The 20106-nt window shown below is 46.7% G+C and overlaps 1 protein-coding gene across 1 annotated transcript in view; it reads left to right on the top strand.

Annotated features, from left to right (window-relative positions):
- The window catches only part of LOC144138625 (serine/threonine-protein kinase/endoribonuclease IRE1-like), a 59021-nt gene that overhangs the window by 30239 nt on the left and 8676 nt on the right, over positions 1-20106 (top strand). Inside the window, 10 exon segments of the mRNA XM_077671009.1 lie at positions 456-522; positions 635-728; positions 2984-3113; positions 3710-3869; positions 5031-5224; positions 8270-8411; positions 12817-12941; positions 14972-15095; positions 18336-18403; positions 19617-19956. Coding sequence (XP_077527135.1) covers positions 456-522; positions 635-728; positions 2984-3113; positions 3710-3869; positions 5031-5224; positions 8270-8411; positions 12817-12941; positions 14972-15095; positions 18336-18403; positions 19617-19956 — 1444 coding nt within the window.

The raw sequence follows: 20106 nt of genomic DNA, 5'->3' as shown, positions 1-20106 counted from the left end.
AAAGAAGGCTGCCTCAGTTTCAGAAAACATGCATTCATTTAAAGGTGCACCAGTGGTGTTTTTAAATGACCCGAAAGGTGCCATTAAATCGTTTCAATTTCGTTCTAAGTTTATCAATGTTCTCTAGCTTGATCATAACATCATGATTGCCCCAAAAACATTTCGTTGGTGTTTCACAACTCTTATCATAAATGCCACGTAGGTTGATAATGGTGTCCTGATTGCCCCATATCTTGTCAGTAATGTTCCATAACTCTTATCATAAATGCCCTGCAGGTTGTTGATGAGGTCATGATTGCCTCGTATGTTGTTAATATGTTTCATACTTCTCATAAATGTCCTGTAGCTTGATCCTAATGTCATCATTGCCACGTATCTTCTCGTTAATGCTCCGTACCTTGTCGTAAATGTGTGGTAGCTTGTTGTAAATGTTCCGTACCTTCTCTTGTCCGCAGGCAAGGGAGTACCAGCGTTCTTCGCGGAGTGGGAACTTGAGAATCAGTGGTGGAAGCCAGGTTCTAGGTACGGCTTTTCGTGGAGTGCACATTTTTACCGGAGATTGTTCACTTAGCCTACCATTGCTAACTCCTCCCCTGTTTGTCCCTCTCCTTCCATTTACCAAACATTTGTGCAGAAGTGACGGAAGACGGTGTCTGTCACGTCGGCAAGATCAGCTTTGACACCCGAGACGTCATCGGTCATGGCTGCAACGGGACCTTTGTGTTCAAGTGAGTCCAGATTCGGTTCGTTCCGACACCATGCGGGGGAAAAAAAAAAAATATATATATATATATATAATGTATTTAAAGGCTCTTTGAAGATTGATACACCTAGTGTGTCACCTCTTGGGACATAATGCAAAGTTTTCACCAGGTGGTTCGTATGAATGAAAATTTGTGCCAATGAAACCTGGGCAAGGCGGGGCGGTTTCATTCCCGGGTTTTTTTGTGCGCGTTCCGTTCTGTTGGTTGTACTGGTTGTGGACTGGGCTTGCCCATGTTATTCTCAAACGCTCGAACGACAGCCTGCAACAGGAATGGTTGCTTTCAAGGTACTAATTAAAGTAGCACATTGCCTGTTCTGGTCTGCCACCGTTTTCTATGCCTGCCGTCATAAGGGGTGGTCAGTACGTTCATCTCCGCTGAAATGAGTTCTGTACGTTTCCGAGTACCTCGTGAAATTTCAAACTTGATGCGACTGAGTTCTAATGGGAGCCTTGTACGCTAACAATTTTACGTTTTTAGGTGTATATAGAGGCCGGGTTGGTGCGGGTCCTTGAAAGCCCATAACTTGAAAAAGCTTGTTTTCTCAAGGCCGTGAAAGTCCTGGGAGACCCACAAAAATTCTGGCTTTTCTTGAATCTTCGTCTTATAAATACAAAAGCAACGTAAGTTTACCTAAGGACTGGGTGAGTGAGTGTTGCTTGCTTGATTTTCTTTATCAAATAAAGGTTTTCAAGTTGTAGCACACCGAAAGTGCTTATTCGTATAACTCTAACCAACGCCGCCTGTATAAACATTGCCTAACGCGTCGCGCGCTTTTCAATGGGAAGGGTAGGGACGCTTAGTTCCGGCACTCATCCGCTATGTGGCGCGCGCCGGCGGACATCTCGCCCTGCGTCACTGCTCGCGAACGCTACACCCACTTCTACGACGTGCCTGTCAACTTGCCTGTTGGGTATCAAGAGCCGTTTCACTCACATCTTAGCCGCGACGGGGCGATAGTTCTGGGGCGCACTGGGGATCTCGTTCAACGTGTCGCTCGCTTCATACTTGCTGCACTTTTCCAAAGATAACTGACGGAGGCGGAACTGAAATAGTGTGAGAACATATTAATTGTCAGGTAGACAAATAGCGTACGGAAAAACGATATTTTCGGATGGTGCAGCAATTATTTTACTGATGTTGTTCTCTCTGGAGGATATAGGGGAAAAAATTGCGTGCACATTTTTTTGTTCAGGCGCTCACTCCTACCATTATATCCAAAATATCACATGCTTGAAAATTTCAGAAGATTATAGAAAACAAAAGGATAAGCAGCTGAGGGGTCTACCACGCTGTCCGGGTGCTTTTACAGTACAGTCCTCAATTTTAAAAGTGCGTACCGGTGCGGAGTGCGAACAGCGGAGACAAAACAAGACGGAAATGCGGAGGGAAAAGAGGGGGATGCCTCCCTCAGACAATTTCGGAGCCCGTGATCCATGTAGATAAGCGCGCAAAGCCAGCATCAGCCTGCGGCAGCTCAAGTGATTTTGCTCCGAGGCAAAGCCGGTTTTATCAGCGACAGACCAAGACAGACAGGCATGGTGAAAAAGAAGGCGTAGGAGCGCCGCCTGGGGAACACTAAACAAACTGTCAACTATTTTGCATAGCTTCCGAGAAGCGGCGCTGGCCGGCGGACATGAAAGCATGCTGGAAAGCTACGGAGTGGGGAAGGGTAGGAGAGAGCAACAGGAGAGTGGCTGTTTGGCCATTTTTCGCTCGCGCATCAATGTTTATACAGGCGGCGTTGCTCTAACAAACAGTGATGGGAAATTGCTGAAGAAGGGAATGTTGCTAGAGCCCCCATTTCGTTGAGGGGATGTGTGTGAAGACAAGTCCCCTTGTTGAAATTTGGTTCCATGAACGTCTCCATTTTTCAACAATTCAGACTTCCATCGTACGCTAAACATTTGGCTTCTTTTTTGGAATCTTAATATACGATGTGGTCCTTGAAAGTCTACGCAGCATGCTTCTGAAGACCTTGAAAATCCTTCAACTTTTGTCTTATAAACCAGAGGGGATGTGGCAAAAATGCTTGGTTTGTTTGTGAACAGTGACAGTGTGATGTGAGTGACATGCAAAGCCCAAAAAAGATCTTGCAGAAAGTGGCCAATTGAATGCCCATTGGTTCGTGCATTGCCGTTAGGTCTGTGTAGCGGGCTGCACCCTTTTTCTAACGTCCTGCAAGCCAAGTGACGCCGACACTTGTCGGGCGAGCGCAGGGGCACGTTTGAGAAGCGCCCCGTGGCCGTGAAGCGCATCCTGCCGGACTGCATCAGCCTGGCCAGCCGCGAGGTGGACCTGCTCCGAGAGTCTGACGAGCACCCCAACGTGGTCCGCTACTTCTGCATGGTGCGTACTGCGTGGCCGTCATGCACTCGCTTGCGACGACAGGTTGAGCGCGAGCTGAGGAAAAGGGAAAAGAGGGGAACGTTGAGTCTCATACTAATGTACCCTAGAAGGAAATCTGTCGCTACAGTTGCATGCTGTCGTGGGCACCGCCATAGCAGCTAGCAGCGTTCCTCTCCTGCTTGGCTTGGCTAACCACATGGCTTCTTTTGTCTCGTGTAGTGAAAATGAACAAAAAAAGGGTAGCATTTTTGTTTGTTTGTTTGTCATGCACGAATCTTTTAAATAATGCCTGACAAATATGTCTTTTGGAGCTCCGCTTTTTGCTGACAAAATAACTAAATAACCTTTCAGAATATTGTTTTTTTTTTTTTTTTTGCCGCTGAAGTAAATAATAATAAAAAATAAATAAATAAAAAGAAGAGCCATTGGCGCAGGAAATAATTTGACTTATTTCCGAAGTGTGGCAGCACATGCCAAGCAAGAGAAGGTGGCGAAAAAGGCGCGCTTTTTACACATGCAAGCGATGACGTACATGTACGTCCATGACCCTGAAAGGGTTAATTTTTAGCCTGGCCGTTTGACGCTGCCCCGTGCAGGAGGAGGACCGCCAGTTCTACTACATTGCCCTGGAGCTGTGCGAGGCCACCCTGCAGGACTACGTGGAGAAGCCCGACTTTGACCGGGGACATCTGGAGCCCACCACGCTGCTCCACCAGGCCACCTCGGGGCTACACCACCTGCACTCGCTCGACATCGGTGCGCCCCTCCGCCTCTCCTCTCCTGCCTGGGTGGGGGTCGATGCACCGATCTGACCGAAAAGATGCTCGCTAGACCATGGGATGCGTGTTGCTTCTTTTGTGCTGCTCACATGTCGATGTGTCAGTGTCTACCATGCCAGTACGGTATGGCATGTGCTCACACTGGCTGTTCAAATTTAATCACTTGTGGCGACTTTGTTGTCGCACCGCCAGCTGTGGTGATAATGCCCGGCACCTGTTGCATTGACTCGTCGTACAAAAGCGGTGTTGTTGGCCCAACAGCTTTTGTCATTCGCGCAGTGCAAGATGGCGTGACATCGTCATTTTGCTGCCTGAAAGCTTCTCCAGAAAAATGGTGCCTATAATTGCTTCGAGTTTAATTGTAAAAAAAGGGTTTGATTGCTTTGTAGAGGGCTGCGTAGCAAAGCGTCATTGTATTGCTTAACCAACGAGACTATCATGTCCTTTACGTTACACACAAGTTCCGTCAGTTGAATGCATGCAGTTGGGGAAAAGCTCTTAAAATTTGGTAGTAAGACACAAGAGGGTGTTGTATGCTTGTGCGTGGATTTACCTATGTTGCGGGCAGGGTGGGGGGGCTCAACAGCAAACATGTGCTGCAAGTTGTAGTCTTGTGACTGCAAAGCTCGCAACCTACTGGCCTCTGCTTCCACCTGTTCCCTATTTACAATAAAAATGAGACACCGACTTAAGAAGAATTTCCGACACTTGAACGGCAGCATAGGAGACACATGCACAAAGGAAAGAAGATGACAGGACGACGCTCTACTCAAAAATAATTTTGTTGAAACTGCAACACAAACATTTGTGCTACGGCTGAACCCTTTTTTGCTCGTGCCTGTGTCTCGTATGCTGCCATTCAACATGGATAACCAATACCAACTGGCCCGCATGTCGATTCTTCTGCAAAACAAAACCAAAGAAGAAACATTTTTGTTTCACTACAGAAGCCCTGTTCACAATCTTATTGGGAGCAAGGCGAAGCTAAAATGCCTTTTGTTTGTTTTTAAATTCTTAGAAATTCTATCTGGTCGGTGTCTGTCGTTTTTATTGTAATGCTTCTTCCAGGCTGGATGGGTTTTGGTCACCTAGACGTGGACCACAGCCTCATTGCGGTGCTGTGTATGCTTGCTCGCAGTGCACCGGGACATCAAGCCGCACAACGTGCTCATCTCGCGCCGCAACACGGTGGGGCAGGCCAAGGCCATGATCTCGGACTTTGGCCTCTGCAAGAAGCTCAGCCATGGCCGGCTCTCCTTCTCGCGAAAGTCCGGCGTCACGGGCACAGACGGATGGATCGCCCCTGAGATGCTCTCGGGACAGGGACGCGCTGTGAGTGCTTACTCCGTTGTGGCTGACTTTGTGCTCTTGGGTACATCGATCTTGATAGTGCAACTCTGAGACCGACTTTGCACTCTTGAGTCCATTGATCACATTAGTGTGAGTGAGGTAAACTTTTCACTTTTGAGTCCATTGATCTTGTTAGTGTGACTGAGACCACCTTTTCATTTTTGAGTTCATCGATCTTAATAGTATGGCTCTGAGACCAACTTTGCACTCTGGAGTCCATCTATCTCGATAGTTTGACTCGGAGACCGATGACTCAGAGACCGATTTTGCACTCTTGAGTCCATCGATCTTGATAGTATGACTCTGAGACCAACTTTGCACTGTGGAGTCCATCGATCTCGTTAGTTTGACTCCGAGAACGGCTTTGTGCTTTTGAGTCTCAATTCCGTGAGTGTGACTCTGAGACCAACTTCGCACTTTTGAGTTCGTTGACCCCGTAAGTGTGACCCTGTGGCTGACTTTGCACTTTTGAGTCTGTCGAGCAGTTTTGGGTGAGGTGGCTGAAAAATAAAAAAGTTGAAAAAAGGGACATGCTGTTCTTGCTTGATTCCAGTTGTACGGACTTTCAGCTGACTGCAACTGTTGAGCAAGTCGACTGATGTTTTCAAAATTTAGAGTGCAAACAAGTGGATGATGACAAGGAAAGCAGTTGTAAACAACCTCTCGCCCTGCGGCTGATTTTTATTCAAAGAATTGTCTCGATGTGTTATTATAAAAGTGTTCATATTAAAAAAAATAATTACAGATTTTTCTTTAAAATACTGCGCTGACTCAGTTTGTTAACACAAATGACTGGAGAAACACACGATGCAGGCACACAAAAGTGCATAGGAATTTCACTTTCCGAAGCCACACCCAGGCTGTGAGGCCCGCCGTAGTGGAGGATATCGTTTCCCGTTTCTCACTGGATAATTGCACGCACCAAAGCTGTACATGCCATTTATATTAAGACAATGCATCAAATCAGATCTGTTGCAAGCTGTACATGTGATATGCTTAATGCTGTTACTTCCCTATATGGCTTTCTATCTGCTTGCTCTAACAGTTTTAGAATCATGTATGACGTGCTCCCACCGACCCGACAACTGCTCACAAATTCTTCACCAAAGTACCAGTCATGCAATAAGGCTTATGTAGCAGCCAACAGATGCTTATTGTAAAACCTGATACTCTTGTTGCTTTTTTTCTGTTTCCTCCCGGCAGGTTTTAGTAAGTTTGTCCGCACATCCACGTGCTCTACTTTTTCTTCTAGAGTTAAATTTTGGGGGCTGACGCTACACAGATGATGAGGCGCGCCGTAGTGGAGGGCACCAAATTAGTGTTGACCACCTGGGGATCTTTAATGTGACTGAAACCTCAACACTCAGGCGTTTTTGCCTTTGGCCTCCATTTGGAAAGCAGCTCATGCGGTTGGAATCGAACTTGGCAATGTCTTTGGACTCACAGCACAGTGCCCTAGCCACTAAGCCGCCATGGCGGGTCACCCTGTTAACATTTGCACCTTTTTACACACTTGCACTCAGGCGTTACTAGAGGCAAGCGGGCCATTCAGTTCACCCTATCCAACACTATGTTTGCGTACCAGCGACCAGACCACGTCGTTCAGGGTTGATGTCCTCGCATTTTCCAGCTTTTGGTGGTGCATTTGTTTGCGGCAACATAAGCATGGCAAGCCGTTTCAGATTGTTATGCTAAACTTTTAATCGGGCCTTCTCTTGTCTAAAACGAGATGTGTTGCTGCGCCACCAGTTATGGTGCCAGTAGTGTCAAAAGTCCACAAGGACGGCTTGGTGTGCTAGTTGCTGGGGCGCCTTTAAAAGGGGTTTGCGGCGCACGTAGATGAGGACTATAAAAAAATAAAGGTAGGACAAAGCACATAAAACAGTTTCTTTTTATTTTGAGTAAACTCTATGAATATTCTTAGTCTTGCTGCATTTTTGTCTGCTCATTTCAAATATTCCATTATTTTCTAAATCAGAAAATTTAATTCCGAAGATAATTAGAGATAATTAGCGCCACTTTTGGAAGAACAATGGGCGGAACTGTGTTAGTCATAAAACTGTAATCTTCATATTTTAATACTGTGAACACTGGTCAGGATAGGAAGTGTTCTTTTGATGCATCGCTTGAAGCTAGTTTTATAGCTCATTAAACCTTTATGTTTGAAATGGGCATTCAAAATGGTTCCTTGCGTCTGATTCTGTTAGCCTTCCCATTGGCTGCGTCATGGCATACAGTTGATTTGCGATAATTCATACTCGAATAATTCAAACTTTCGGCTAATTCAAACAATTTACAAAATTTTGGTTGGCCCCCTCTGTTTTATATGTGTTTTAAAGCCGCTTAATTGAAACTGCTTCATTGCTTAAATTTTGTTATTTCGTACTTTTTGCTTGTCCTTGCCACAAAATATCTGCTGAATTTGCCGCTTCTAGCTGCGCATTTGCATCTTTTCAGCAGACTGCTGGGATCCGCAAGTTCTTGACCGGTGCAGAAAACTCTCGCAATAAACTAGCTGCCCTTGCTGTCAAAAAAACTTTGTTTTGAACTCTCATGCAAAGAAAAAGCAGTCATCCATTTGTGATTTTTTTTTTCAAGGCATGAATATCACTTAGGTATTGTGTGTTAATTAATGTATTGATTAATATATGTGACTGTTTCATTACAACACAAGCTGGTATGCTGCCCCGAGTCACATTTGTGAGAACTTCTGTCAATTCAAACTTTGATAATTCAAACAAAATCCTGGGGTCCCTTCGATATTGAATTATTACGAGTCTACTATACTACGAGTCCACTCTTCTTTTGGAAAAAAGGGGAAAAAAAGAAACTTAGTTGTAGGTCAGCGTTTTGTCCTGTCTTTTTTTCTCAATTGTCCTCGTCTGCGTCCTCTGCTAACTTCTTCAGAGTGCCAAAAGGTATTGATTAGTTGAACCTTTGATCCTTTGAAAGATTCCGTCCTTTAGGTACTGATTGGTTGTGTTGAAGACAGACCATTGAAAAGCGCCATTGTATCTTGCGTTCCAGACGAAAGCGGTGGACGTGTTTTCGCTGGGCTGCGTCTTCTACTACGTGCTGAGTGGTGGCCGGCATCCGTTTGGCGACACCCTGGAGCGCCAGGCCAATATCAAGCACGGCCGACACAACCTCACCGACGTTGGCACGCACGGTACATGTTGCCCACGCTCTGGCCGGTCTTGGTTTGCGTGTCTAGAGTTCAAAAGGATGACGAGCAGGCTAGTTGGTGCCTCATCTTGTTGTGTTTCGCTGGGTGGTCCACTTTTCATCCGTTTGTTGTCGTACCACCCAGTGCAATTCGAGGTGGTGTCCAGAATCTTGAAGGTTATCAGTTCTGGACAAGTTAAGGATTAGTGAAATGCAGGTTGGACTGGCCTTATTCTCCAAAAAAATTCGGCCGCCTTCGAAATTGAGATGCAAATACTGAGAAACAGCGGAGCTGCAGGTTGAGTGCTAGCTTTAAGTAGGTTTTTCTTAGGTCTACCCCTTTCTTAAGAGGAAGATGGTTACAAACTGAAGCTTTCTTCATGCAAACTGAGTTAAGTTGAAGTCCACAATCCATTCTCGTAATGTCCAAAATTCAAATTGCCAAAGTCTGAAGCCAAACTTCACTTCAACTCATGAGCCAAAGTCCAAAGCCAATGCCTGAACTACAAACCCAAAGAAAATTCTGAGCACCCCGAATGAAATGATAGCGCAAGAAGCCAGTTTCATAACGGAAGGAAGCAAAGTTTGATTTTAACCACGGGAAGCGTTTTTTTCTTGAGGCGCACGTTCCCCACACCTGCTCGTCGGCTCCTTGCCTCCACGCCACTTTCCCTCACACTTCTTGGCCTAGAATTTACCTCCTCTCCACTTCGCCGAGCAGAGCTTTCTGTTAACGTTTGGCATGGGCAGAGCTCAAGCTTAATTAAACAGCTCCGCTGTCAGGGTGACTATAAAGTTGCAGAAGGTGCCTGTAGAGCTATAAAAGACTGCCGTCTTAACTGACAGATATTCGTGGTGAGCATGTCGTTGAGAGAAGTGACTTCTGTGAGGTTTCGTATTGTTAAAGTGGTCAGATTAATTTGGCCGTTCTTTAAGTGTCGCTGATGTCTGACGAGTTGAGTTCTCCTGTATGCACTTGAAAACAGTGGATTGTGCAGTTTTGGTTTTCAATCTTTCTAAAGCATTGCTCGTACTGGTCATGTGGTAATAAGCAGTTGGAGCATTATGTATGCTGTAATAAAAGGAGGAAGGGAGGAAAGAAAATCAGAAGAAAGTTTCAATGAAATAAATACAGAACGAAAACTTTTTGTGGGAACAATGGGCCTTTCTCTGTCTTTTTTTTTTTTTTTGAATTGCATTTAAAATTGCAGGAACTGGAACATCACATCCAGACAGAGGTCGGCAAACTCACTCATGAGTCCACTCACTCAGACTCATTTGGACTCAAACTCACCCGTGAGTTTGAGTTTGAGTGAGCGCGAGGCTAGCGTGGCATGGTGAGTTTGAGCTTGAGTGAGTTTGAGCCGAGTGATCACGACTGAGTTTGAGTCCGATTGAGTTTGAGTCCATTTTGAGTTCTGAGTACATTTTGAGTTTGCGTCCATTTTGAGTTCTGAGTACATTTTGAGTTTGAGTCCATTTTGAGTTCTGAGTACATTTTGAGTTTGAGTCCATTTTGAGTTCTGAGTACACTTTGAGTTTGAGTACATTTTGAGTTTGAGCACATTTTGAGTTTGATTACATATTGAGTTTTGAGTACATTTTGAGTTCTGAGTACATTTTGAGTTTGAGCACATTTTGAGTTTGATTACATATTGAGTTTTGAGTACATTTTGAGTTCTGAGTAAATAGGAGTTTTAAGTCCATTTGGAGTTTGAGTACATATGGGTAGCCTAGCAGGCAGCTATGGTTGGCTGTTACGTTTCATGCGTCACTGTGGGCTCGGAATTCAAGTTACCTGCGGGTATGGCACCAATCGCGATCTGCATGATCTGTTGGGAGGGAGGTGGTGTCTGATTTTTTTTAGTTTCTTGTTGAATTTTTATGGCCATAAGCACTTGCTGTATACCTAATTTTCGTGGCTGGGTGCGTGAGTGATAATTGACTGGTTAGGTCATAAAAAAGGGTTGTCTTAACTTTTCCTCCTGACGGATCCACTAAGAGCGTGGGAAAGGGCGGTGGGAAAGCACACGGCGGCGCTGGCTTGCTGGTTGTTCGCCTGCTACTGTTAACGGCTTGATATACTAGGGGTCACTAAGGAAGAGGTGAGAGCCGGGGGGAAATGGGGGCGGGGGCTGTCCTTTCTACTGTTTCAAATGAATTAGCTGAATTGACTGGGCAGCGCCCCTTAAGACAGAATAATGACCACATTAGATTGGGTGAAAAGTGAAACTGATGAGGCTAAGGCGTGTAAGGTATCAAATGAAAGGTCCGGATTAACGGAATCACGCGGGGTAAATAAAAAAAATGCTTCCTGATTGTAGTCATCAGGCAGTCATAATGAGTCATACATTGGGTTAAAATTCAAAATGACGCTGCGAGGGCATGTGGGGAATCAAATTCAAGGTCTCGATGTGGGGAATCATTCGGGACGAACATGAGATATGGATATATCATGACGTAGTCATGGTAAATCAAAGATTCGGTTAAAATTCAGGTTCATGACGCTAGGGCGTATCAAATTAAAGGTCTCGATGAGGGTAATCACGTGCTTCCTGATTATTATCATGACATAGTCAAAATGGGTCATAAATTAGGTTAAAATTCACAATCATGCCACTGGGTGTCCGGGGTATCAAATTGAAGGTTCCGATAAGGAAAATCACGTGGGACAAAAATGCGGTAGGGCTATATCATGAGATAGTCATGGTTAGTCATTGATTGGTTTAACGTTCAAATTGATTCCGCTAGGATGTGATGGGTATCAAATCAATGGTCTTGATGAGCCGAATCACGTGGGAGAAATACAAAAATGCTTCCTGGTTATAACCATTAGATTGTCATGGCGAGTCTTATATTGGGGTAAAATTCGAAGTGACCCCGCTAGGGAGTGTAGGGTATCAAATTTACGGTCTTGAAGAGGGGAATCACGTGGTACAAATAAAAAAAAGGCTTCGTAGTTCGAATCATGAGATGGTCATTATGAGTTATAGATGGGGTTAAATTCAAGGTGAGGCCGCTGAAGCTTGTGGGGCGTCAAATTGAAGGTTCCAGTTAGGGGAATCGTGTCGGACACCTAAATAATGCGTCCTGGTTACAGTCATGAGTCATGGTTAGTTTGACTGGTATGAATTCCATATGACCCTGCTAGGGTGTGTGGGGTATCAAATTAAAGGTCTCGTCGAGGGGGTCACGTGGGACAAATATGAAAATGCTTTCTGGTTATAATTATGAGGATATCGCAAAAGGTATACAGCAAAAGGTACACACTCTCACTCGCACTCTCACACTCTCACTCACTCTCACTCACTCTCACTCACACTCACTCTCACTCACACTCACTCACACTCTCACTCACTCACACTCTCACTCACACTCTCACTATCACTCTCACTCACACTCACACTCTCACTCACTCACACTCACACTCTCACTCACATTCTCACTCTCTCTCACTCACTCTCACTCACACTCACTCACTCACACTCTCACTCACACTCCCACTCTCACTCACTCACACTCACTCAGTCACACTCACACTCTCACTCACACTCTCACTCACACTCTCAATCTCACACTCCCAAACTCTCACTCTCTGACTGTCTCAATCTCTGTGAGGCCATGTGAGTTCTGAATTCATTTTGAGTTCTCAGCCCATTTTGAGTTCTGAGTTCATTTTGAGTTTTGAGTACATTTTGAGTTTTGAGTCCATTTTGAGTTTGAGTACATTTTGAGTTTTGAGTACATTTTGAGTTTTGAGTACATTTTGAGGTTTGAGTACATTTTGAGTATTGAGTTCACTTTGAGTTTGAGTACATTTTGAGTTTTGAGGCCATTTTGAGTATTGAGTTCACTTTGAGTTTGAGTACATTTTGAGTTTTGAGGCCATTTTGAGTTTTGAGTTCATTTTGAGTGTGAGTACATTTTGAGTTTTGAGTCCATTTTGAGTTTTGAGTTCATTTTGAGTTTGAGTACATTTTGAGTTTTGAGTCCATTTTGAGTTTGAGTACACTTTGAGTTTGAGTACATTTTGAGTTTTGAGTACATTTTGAGTTTTGAGTCCATATTGAGTTTGAGTACATTTTGAGTTTGAGTACATTTTGAGTTTTGATTACATTTTGAGTTTGAGTACATTTTGAGTTCTGAGTACATTTTAAGTTTTGAGTCCGAGTGAGTTCTGAGTTTTGAGCTCAATGTGAGTTTGAGTTTGAGTGAGCGCAGATGTGCTGCTCAGCATTGAGTCTGAGTTTGAGTGAGTGGTGATTCGAAAAAAAAAATTGTGAGTTTGAGTGAGCTGCGCCAACTTTGCCGAGGTATGCATCCAGATAACCAAAAATTCCGATTAAGCGACTTCGAAGAGTATCGAGCGTCGGCTGTGTTCTCGATGTAATGTTCAGTTTTCTTTCCAGGACCTCTGGGCCAATCCCTGATCGAGCAGATGCTGCACACTGACCCGCAAGAGCGGCCGTCGGTGGCGGCTGTGGCCAAGCACCCCGTTTTCTGGAACCCGAAACGACAGCTGGATTTCTTCCAGGTAGCTGTGCGTTTCTAAAGAGCTGTGGATTTGATGCTTGCCGTGAAACGTCGCTTTTGCTGGCCGTGGCTGTCACCGCAGCCTTCTTTTTCTAAACAGCGAAGCTGTTTAGTGAATCGTAATTTTTTGTGTCCGCAGTTAAAAATACCAAGAAATTGCCGAGCGCACGCACATGAGCACAGGCCTCGCGGTGACTGCCTGGCAGTTAACAAAACCAAGAAAATGCCCAGCGCATGTCAGTGCCTAACTCGCAATGACTGCCCAGCGTCCCCTGCGCACGTTTGTCAAGCCAAGCATACCCACTTATTGGGACTGGCCAAGATTTGTCAAAAAGAAAAGAAAAACTCCAGCGTTCACAGTAATCGTGCCAACACACTTGCTTGGAATGAAAAAGACACGTCATAGCGTACGCGCCTCCAAGGTGATGTCCAACGGTTATCACTTCAAAAAAGAAAAAAAGAAATAAGCTGCAACTTATAGCAACAATGAGGGAGTAAAGGTTGTTGCGGCAGCGGAGAAGAAGCAAATCAGCTGGAATCGGGGGCTTAAACCGTTGTGATAGTCGTGAAGGTTGCATGCACCTTCGCTACCTTCAAGTCTTGCGTGTTAGTGTGAGCTTTCTACATTTTTTGATATCCCGGAGCATTTCGTGCTCACCTAACCCTTGTGCTGTTAGCAGAAGAAATGTGTTCTATGAATTGGTGAAGTGCCACATGTGCACATACTGCAGTCTGTTTTATGCAAACGCAGAGGCAGAAAGGGCAGGAGCTTCGTGCCTGGCGTTGCTTGCATCAACTGCACGCGCCTATCTAACGCAGTCAGAGAGTGTAAAATGTTTTTGTTTTTAGTTCCTTGTAAAAGAAGCTCTAGGCAGAGTTGTATGGTGCATGTATCACGGAACCTGAAATTTGTTGTGGCGACGTCATAATTGGTTGTGACTGCCGATTTCACCTCTGTAAATGAACAAACATCTCTTAGTGTGTAAACACATTGGATTATCTGTAATGCTTTGATTGCACACATAAACAAAGAAACGGCATTAATAAGAATCTCCAGGGCTGTCATATGTTCGGATAAGATGATCTATATTACCCCAGGAAAAATGTCTTCTTATCAATGCATATGTGTAAAGATGCTAGTGACGCTGGCTTTGAAGGGGCTCATTGTGTAGTTCTTTGTAGGAGTACATGGGGTTTCACGGGTGTACTTAACAGAAGCGCACGGGCACTCATACTTTTTTATGAGAGTGGTTATTGGCTTGAAGGAAATGTCTTTCCAGCAATGCAGTTGTGTAAAGTAGTGAAGCTAACTTTAAAGGTAGTTTGGTGTACAGCAGGCGAGCTTGCACATTTGCCCGACGGTCTCCACTGCAAAGTTTCTGCATTTTTTTTAACAGCAGAGCTGTTAAAAAAACGCAGCAACTTTGTAGTGTAGCTTTTATTTCCACTGTCCAGCATTGCCAGAAAGAAATACCAAAAAGAAATACCGAGTGCCTGTGAGCGTGCACCTTGTAAGGAGTGCCCGGCGTTGACCAGCTTGACCTTCGAAACCACTCGGGCCAGCGTTCGCGGCGTGATGACTCGCGTGCTGTTCTCCTTGCCAGTTCACATGTTTTCGCGCCTCAAGTGGGAAGTACAGGTGCCAAGTTCCCCAAGCCGGTTGCCGAGGGTTCTAGCGCATGCTAACGCGGTGTACTTTGGGAGAGATGTGAATGGCTGCAGACACAACTGTCCGGGCCTGCCAGTCATGGAGAACTTTCAGCGGCAAGTTCTGAAATCCATCTGAGGTGCAACAGCTGGGTCTCCAACGAAGGGAAGGGGAGAGCGAGCTCTGCTGTTTCTCCGGCCTCCAACACTAGTACAAGCTGCGCTAATTCTTTAATTTTTTAAATTTTTGGCCAACCTTGGCGCAGTGAGTTGTTGCGATAGGCCGAGCTTTGCTTTGAGCTTGTGCGAATAGTGTGGACCTGTCATGTGAATTCAGGCCGAAATGTCAGTTTTTCTTTTTTATTTCTCTTAATCCCCGCCAAGGATGTGAGCGACAGGATCGAGAAGGAGCCTCCCGAGAGTGCAGTGGTTCGTCACCTGGAGCGCGGGGGCTTCCAGGTGGTGCGCGGGGACTGGCGGGACCACATCACGGAGGAGCTCCAGAAAGGTGACGCCAGGGCGACTCTGCCGGTGCACACTGTCGCAATTGGCATGCGGACGAAGGCATCTGAAGATTAACATGGAATTTTTGTAACGTACTCGTCAGTGGCGTTGGCCTAATCATGCCAGCCTGGCAGGTGTATCCTGATGTGCAGTCTTGAACAAATGAAATGCAGTCATGAAAATAGGAACTAGAGAACACAAATAGCGTGATTTCTTTTCATGCAGGTCGGATTTACGTGCGGCGTAAATACAGTAAAAAAAATGGGAAATGGGCCTTTCTAAACATGCAAATAGCGAACCATTATTTGGCCTCCATCAACAGTGTTTTTCACTTTTCCACATTCCAATTCGTATATTCGTGTTCACATTTCACTTGTTCAAGACTGTACAGTCAAACCAGTCAAAACGTTGCCGGTTGTAACACGGCACCAGATATAGCAGTATGCCTGCTCTGTTTTCCTGTTGTGCACATTGGCTTTCAGCCAACTGTATCTTTTGCTTGGCTGAAAGAAAAAAATCCTTGTTGTCATGCTGCAGCAGCATGGTGTTAGTCGTAACAATCAAATCAAATAAATGTCATAGCCGAGACTTCATCGCGGCGGGAGCTCTTCAACATTTCATTGGACGCCACTATGTTACACTTTCCCACACCAAAATTACCGTAAAAACCCGCGTATACTTCGGACCCGCGTATAGTCCGAGGTGTAATTCGGGGATAGCAAATGCGAGAAAAAACGTTTTCACGCGAATATAGTTCGAGGAAAACAAGAAAATGCATTTATTTATACACTTGCGTGCGCACGCGCGCGCACGATTAGTCGTCCTTGTCTGACGCACTGTCTTCTAAATCTCCCTTGTCCGAAATGTCCTCCCACAGCACCTCATCCTCCGTGCCATCAAGCGCGTTTGAGATGGAGCACTTTTTGAAGGCACGACAAACGAGCGCCTCGGGAATGCAGGCCCACGCCTCGGCGATCCACGAGCAGAGCAGAGCTGGCGAGGCCCGTTTCAGCCGTCCGGCAGGGGTCACTTCTGGCTCTCCGGACCTCATCCACTCCATATACAGGCGCCTGATGTGGTCCTTAAATGGTTCATTAAGGCACACATCAAGTGACGAGCTCACCCGCCGCGGTGGCTCAGTGGCTAAGGCGTTGCGCTACTGAGCACGAGGTCGCGGGTTTGATTCCCGGCCGCAGCGGTCGCTTTTCTGATGGAGGCGAAAAGCAAAAATGCCCGTGTGTACGAGATTTCGGCGCACGTTAAAGATCCCCAGGTGGTCAAAATTAATCCGGAGCCCTCCACTACGGCGCGCCTCATCGCCTGCGTTGCGTCGGCGCGTTAAACCCTACAATCAATCAATCAAGTGACGAGCTCGGTGCAGGAGTCGCGCAGCAGTCGCTTCACGGAGTCCGCCAGATGACACCGAAACGCGTCGAGCACAAGCATCGATGGGAGCCCCAGCAGTGCTCCAGGCCGTCGACACCACACGGACTTGATCCAGTCCAACGCTAGCGACTCGTCCATCCACCCCTTGTCCTGGCAGCAGACGACAACATTTTTCGGGAACGTCTCCCCCTTCGGCAGCGTCTTTCGTTTAAACACCACGTAGGGTGGCAGCTTGCGCCCGTCTGCCGTGCAGGACAGCATTACAGTTACCCGCGTTTTCTCGTTTCCAGTTGATTGCACGGTAACTTGCCTGGAGCCTTTTTGATGCACCGTTAGAGCCGAGGGCATATCCAGGTACACGGGCGTCTGGTCAGCATTGCTGATCTGGCCCAGCTGAAAGGGGACTGCTTTTCGCAAAGAAATCACGTGCTTCTGAAAGGCGACAAGCAGCTCTTCGTAGCGTTCTGGCAGCTTCTGCGAGACCGACGTACGCCGACGTAGGGAGAACCCAGCGCGGCGCATGAAGCGAGACACCCAATGCTTGCTTGCCTTGAAGTCCGCCCGCTGAATGCCTTTGTCTCGAGCGATCTCCCTTGCCTTTGCCTGCAGCAGCTCGATGTTCACAGCGAGTTGTGCAGCTCGTTGCTCCCGAACAAAGTCCGTCAGTTCTCATTCCACGTCCGGAAACGCTCCATTTTTCGGTCCCCGGAAATTTTTCTCTTGCCGCTGCATGCAAAAAGGGCTTCCTTCTGCTTCCGCCAACCGCGAATGCTCCGCTCATTCACGCCGAACTGCCGCTCCGCGGCACAGTTGCCGATGGTTTCGGCAGCAGAAATAACTTTCCTTTTAAAGGCAGCCGAGTACTGCCTGCGCGGTCCCGACATGGCTTAAAATCACGGAAGTAAAATCGTGGCCGTCGTGATGTGCGCCAAGTGATTGCAATGGCCACTGTTGCTCGCCTGATGCACACCTGTACCTGTAGGTCTCTAGGACTAACGCCACTAACGCTTCCTATCGTAGAAGCGCGCAGACACCTGATGATGATGATAGCACCAACCAATGCCGAAACCGAAACTGAATTCGGGCCGAAACTTTTTGGGATCCGCATATAGTACGGGGCTGGAATTTCGCACCCTAAATTTTAGGGTGCGAAATTTCAGCCCCGCGGGTTTTTACGTATGTGCAAGTGTGCGTGGATTTGTAAGTACAGTAGTCTCACGTCAAGATGAACTCAAAGGGACCGTGGCAATTTGTTCGCATTATCAGAAGTTTATCTTAAATTAAGCGGAAGTGTTTTTTAATTGTGGATTTTGCAAGAGAGAAAAAGTGTCATTCGTCTTAACCGAGTTCGTCTACGGTATATGCATCACGGGGGTGAATCGCCCCCCCCCCCCCCCCCCCCTTCACCCCTAGTAACTTCCTTCCGGAATTGGACTCCCATGATCCAGCTTAACAATGCAAAAAGTTCATTTGGCTTCGTGTAAAGCAAAAGTCGTTATGCTGCTCTGTTGTCCGCTGCATTAATAAGCACTTCAAAGTGTGTCGTTATGCAGACATGTATGCATGTGTGCGTTTCATAACACACTTACTTGGACAACTCTCGGCCACGCTTCCTCCTCTGCACAGGTTTTATCAGGCAAGTTTGGCTTAGTCAAAAATGTCGTTGCCCACTACTAAATGTGTTACATGCTGAGCTTTTGACATCCGAGCCGGTTACGTCAGCCTTTACGTCAGCCGGTTACAATTGCATCAGCCGGTTACGTCAGGGCTCGTTCTTCTTGCGTGCAAACTGCAAAAAGCAGAATTGCCAATTTTAATTCCTTTTTCTTCACTTTTGTCCTTCCTCTCTGTGCGCAAGACCTCCGCAAGTATCGCACCTACAAGGGCCACTCCGTCAGAGACCTCCTCAGGGCTATGCGCAACAAGGTGAGCCCTTTTTAAGGCCTTGGATCTCTGTGTTTTTAATAGACGGCGTGGCACGCAAAAAACCATTTTGAGGTTTGCAGAAGCGTACACAGAAAATCAGAGTGCAAGCCAGGGTTCACACAACACAAACCCATGGGCTCCTGGCATTGGTGAGCGAGTGAAAAGAGCTTCAGAGGGGGCTGTTCGGGAAGGGGAGGGGGGAAGGGGGCTTGGTGGTGTGACGGGTGCGTCTGCAAAGCGCACCAGAAAGTTTAACAGCAGATTGAATTGAATTGAATTGAGTCCAGAAAAAAAAAATTCGCGCATCTCCACGAAGTGAATCATGACAAGTGGGCGAAGCACTGGGGACCGTTCTTACCGTAAATCACCCGTGGCATTGCCCACTCTCGCATGTAAATGAGTGACAACGCATGTGTACAGTATATACAATTCCAATCCAATCGGATACAATTCAGTGTAATGCAATCCAATCCAATCCAATGCCCCTCGCACATGCACAACACTGTGTACACGGATGCCAAGGGACAAGCCACAGACAAAGCGAGGTCCTAAGGTGCTTTGCCCCTAAAAGACCAGAAAAGAAGCTGTTAAAACCGCCTGAAGGGCCCTGGACACCTTACACACACAGCAGCAAGTCAAGCATGATGAGATGAATGAGAGAACAGGTGTGCTACAGTAGAACCCCGTCGATACGTTCTCGGTTCTTGCGATTTCCCAGTTACTACGCTCTCAATTGGGAACACTAAAAGTTCCCCATAGTACGTTTCTTAGCAGATGGTACGCTCTCCCGGATTGTACGTTTCTCCTTCACGTTTTATTTTTAAAACGTATCAGCGAGATTCTACTGTAGTTATGAAACGAGTGTAAAACTAGTACAGTTGTACGAAACAGAATCAACAGAAGGTCCAACTAGGCTTTTTGCATTCACATTCTTGCCTTGCTTAGTATAGTTCATAGGTTAGGATGACCGTGGCCCCCTGAGGCCGAAAACTGGGCGTCCCCAACAAGACGCTTGTGACGTTATCTGGCCACCCTAGGAGGCAACATCTCCCCTGCTGTCTTTTCTTGTTCCATGATTACTAGGTACATATCGTTGTGAAGCCCTATGGGCCGGAATGAAGCCCTGAAACAAATAGAAAACCCGAAGGGGTAAAGTAATCAACCCTATGCGGGCTCAACCTCTCCCTGCACTCCCCTTCCCTTGCTATTGCAGAAGCACCACTACCGGGAGCTGCCGGAGGCCCTGCAGGCGGAGCTGGGGCTGATCCCGGAGGAGTTTGTCGGCTACTTCACCTCACGCTTCCCCCTGCTGCTGGTGCACACCTACCTGGCCATGCAGGGCTGGCGCGGGGAGCCCACCCTGCAGCCCTACTACGCACACGACGGCTCCCCCGACCTCCGCCTGCTCCTCTCCTCCTCCGCCACCACCCAGGGCGGCCCCCTGCTGCTGGGCGCCGCCTTCCCCTGGCAGTGGCGGCGGCGGAAAGCGGCCGAGGAGAAGGAGCGCAAGAGGGCTGCCGCCAGGAAGGAGGAGGAGGAGGAGGGAGAGGAGGGTGAGGGCGGTTCAACACTAAAGCTCCATCCTCTGTGTACTTTTGTAAGAAAGCTCTTTTGTGGGTGGTGTTTGCGGGGCATCAAATATTCTAGCTGAAATTGAGCGAAGAAAATGGGCATGGGCGGGACAAGTCATGCGCATGAGGCAC

Source organism: Haemaphysalis longicornis, unplaced genomic scaffold, assembly GCF_048455015.1.
Source record: "Haemaphysalis longicornis isolate Haplotype H1 unplaced genomic scaffold, Haemaphysalis longicornis Haplotype H1 scaffold_5, whole genome shotgun sequence".
In the NCBI taxonomy this organism is placed as follows: domain Eukaryota; kingdom Metazoa; phylum Arthropoda; class Arachnida; order Ixodida; family Ixodidae; genus Haemaphysalis; species Haemaphysalis longicornis.
The sequence above is the reverse complement of the archived record's forward strand: the minus strand, read 5'-3'. Positions and strand labels throughout refer to the sequence as shown.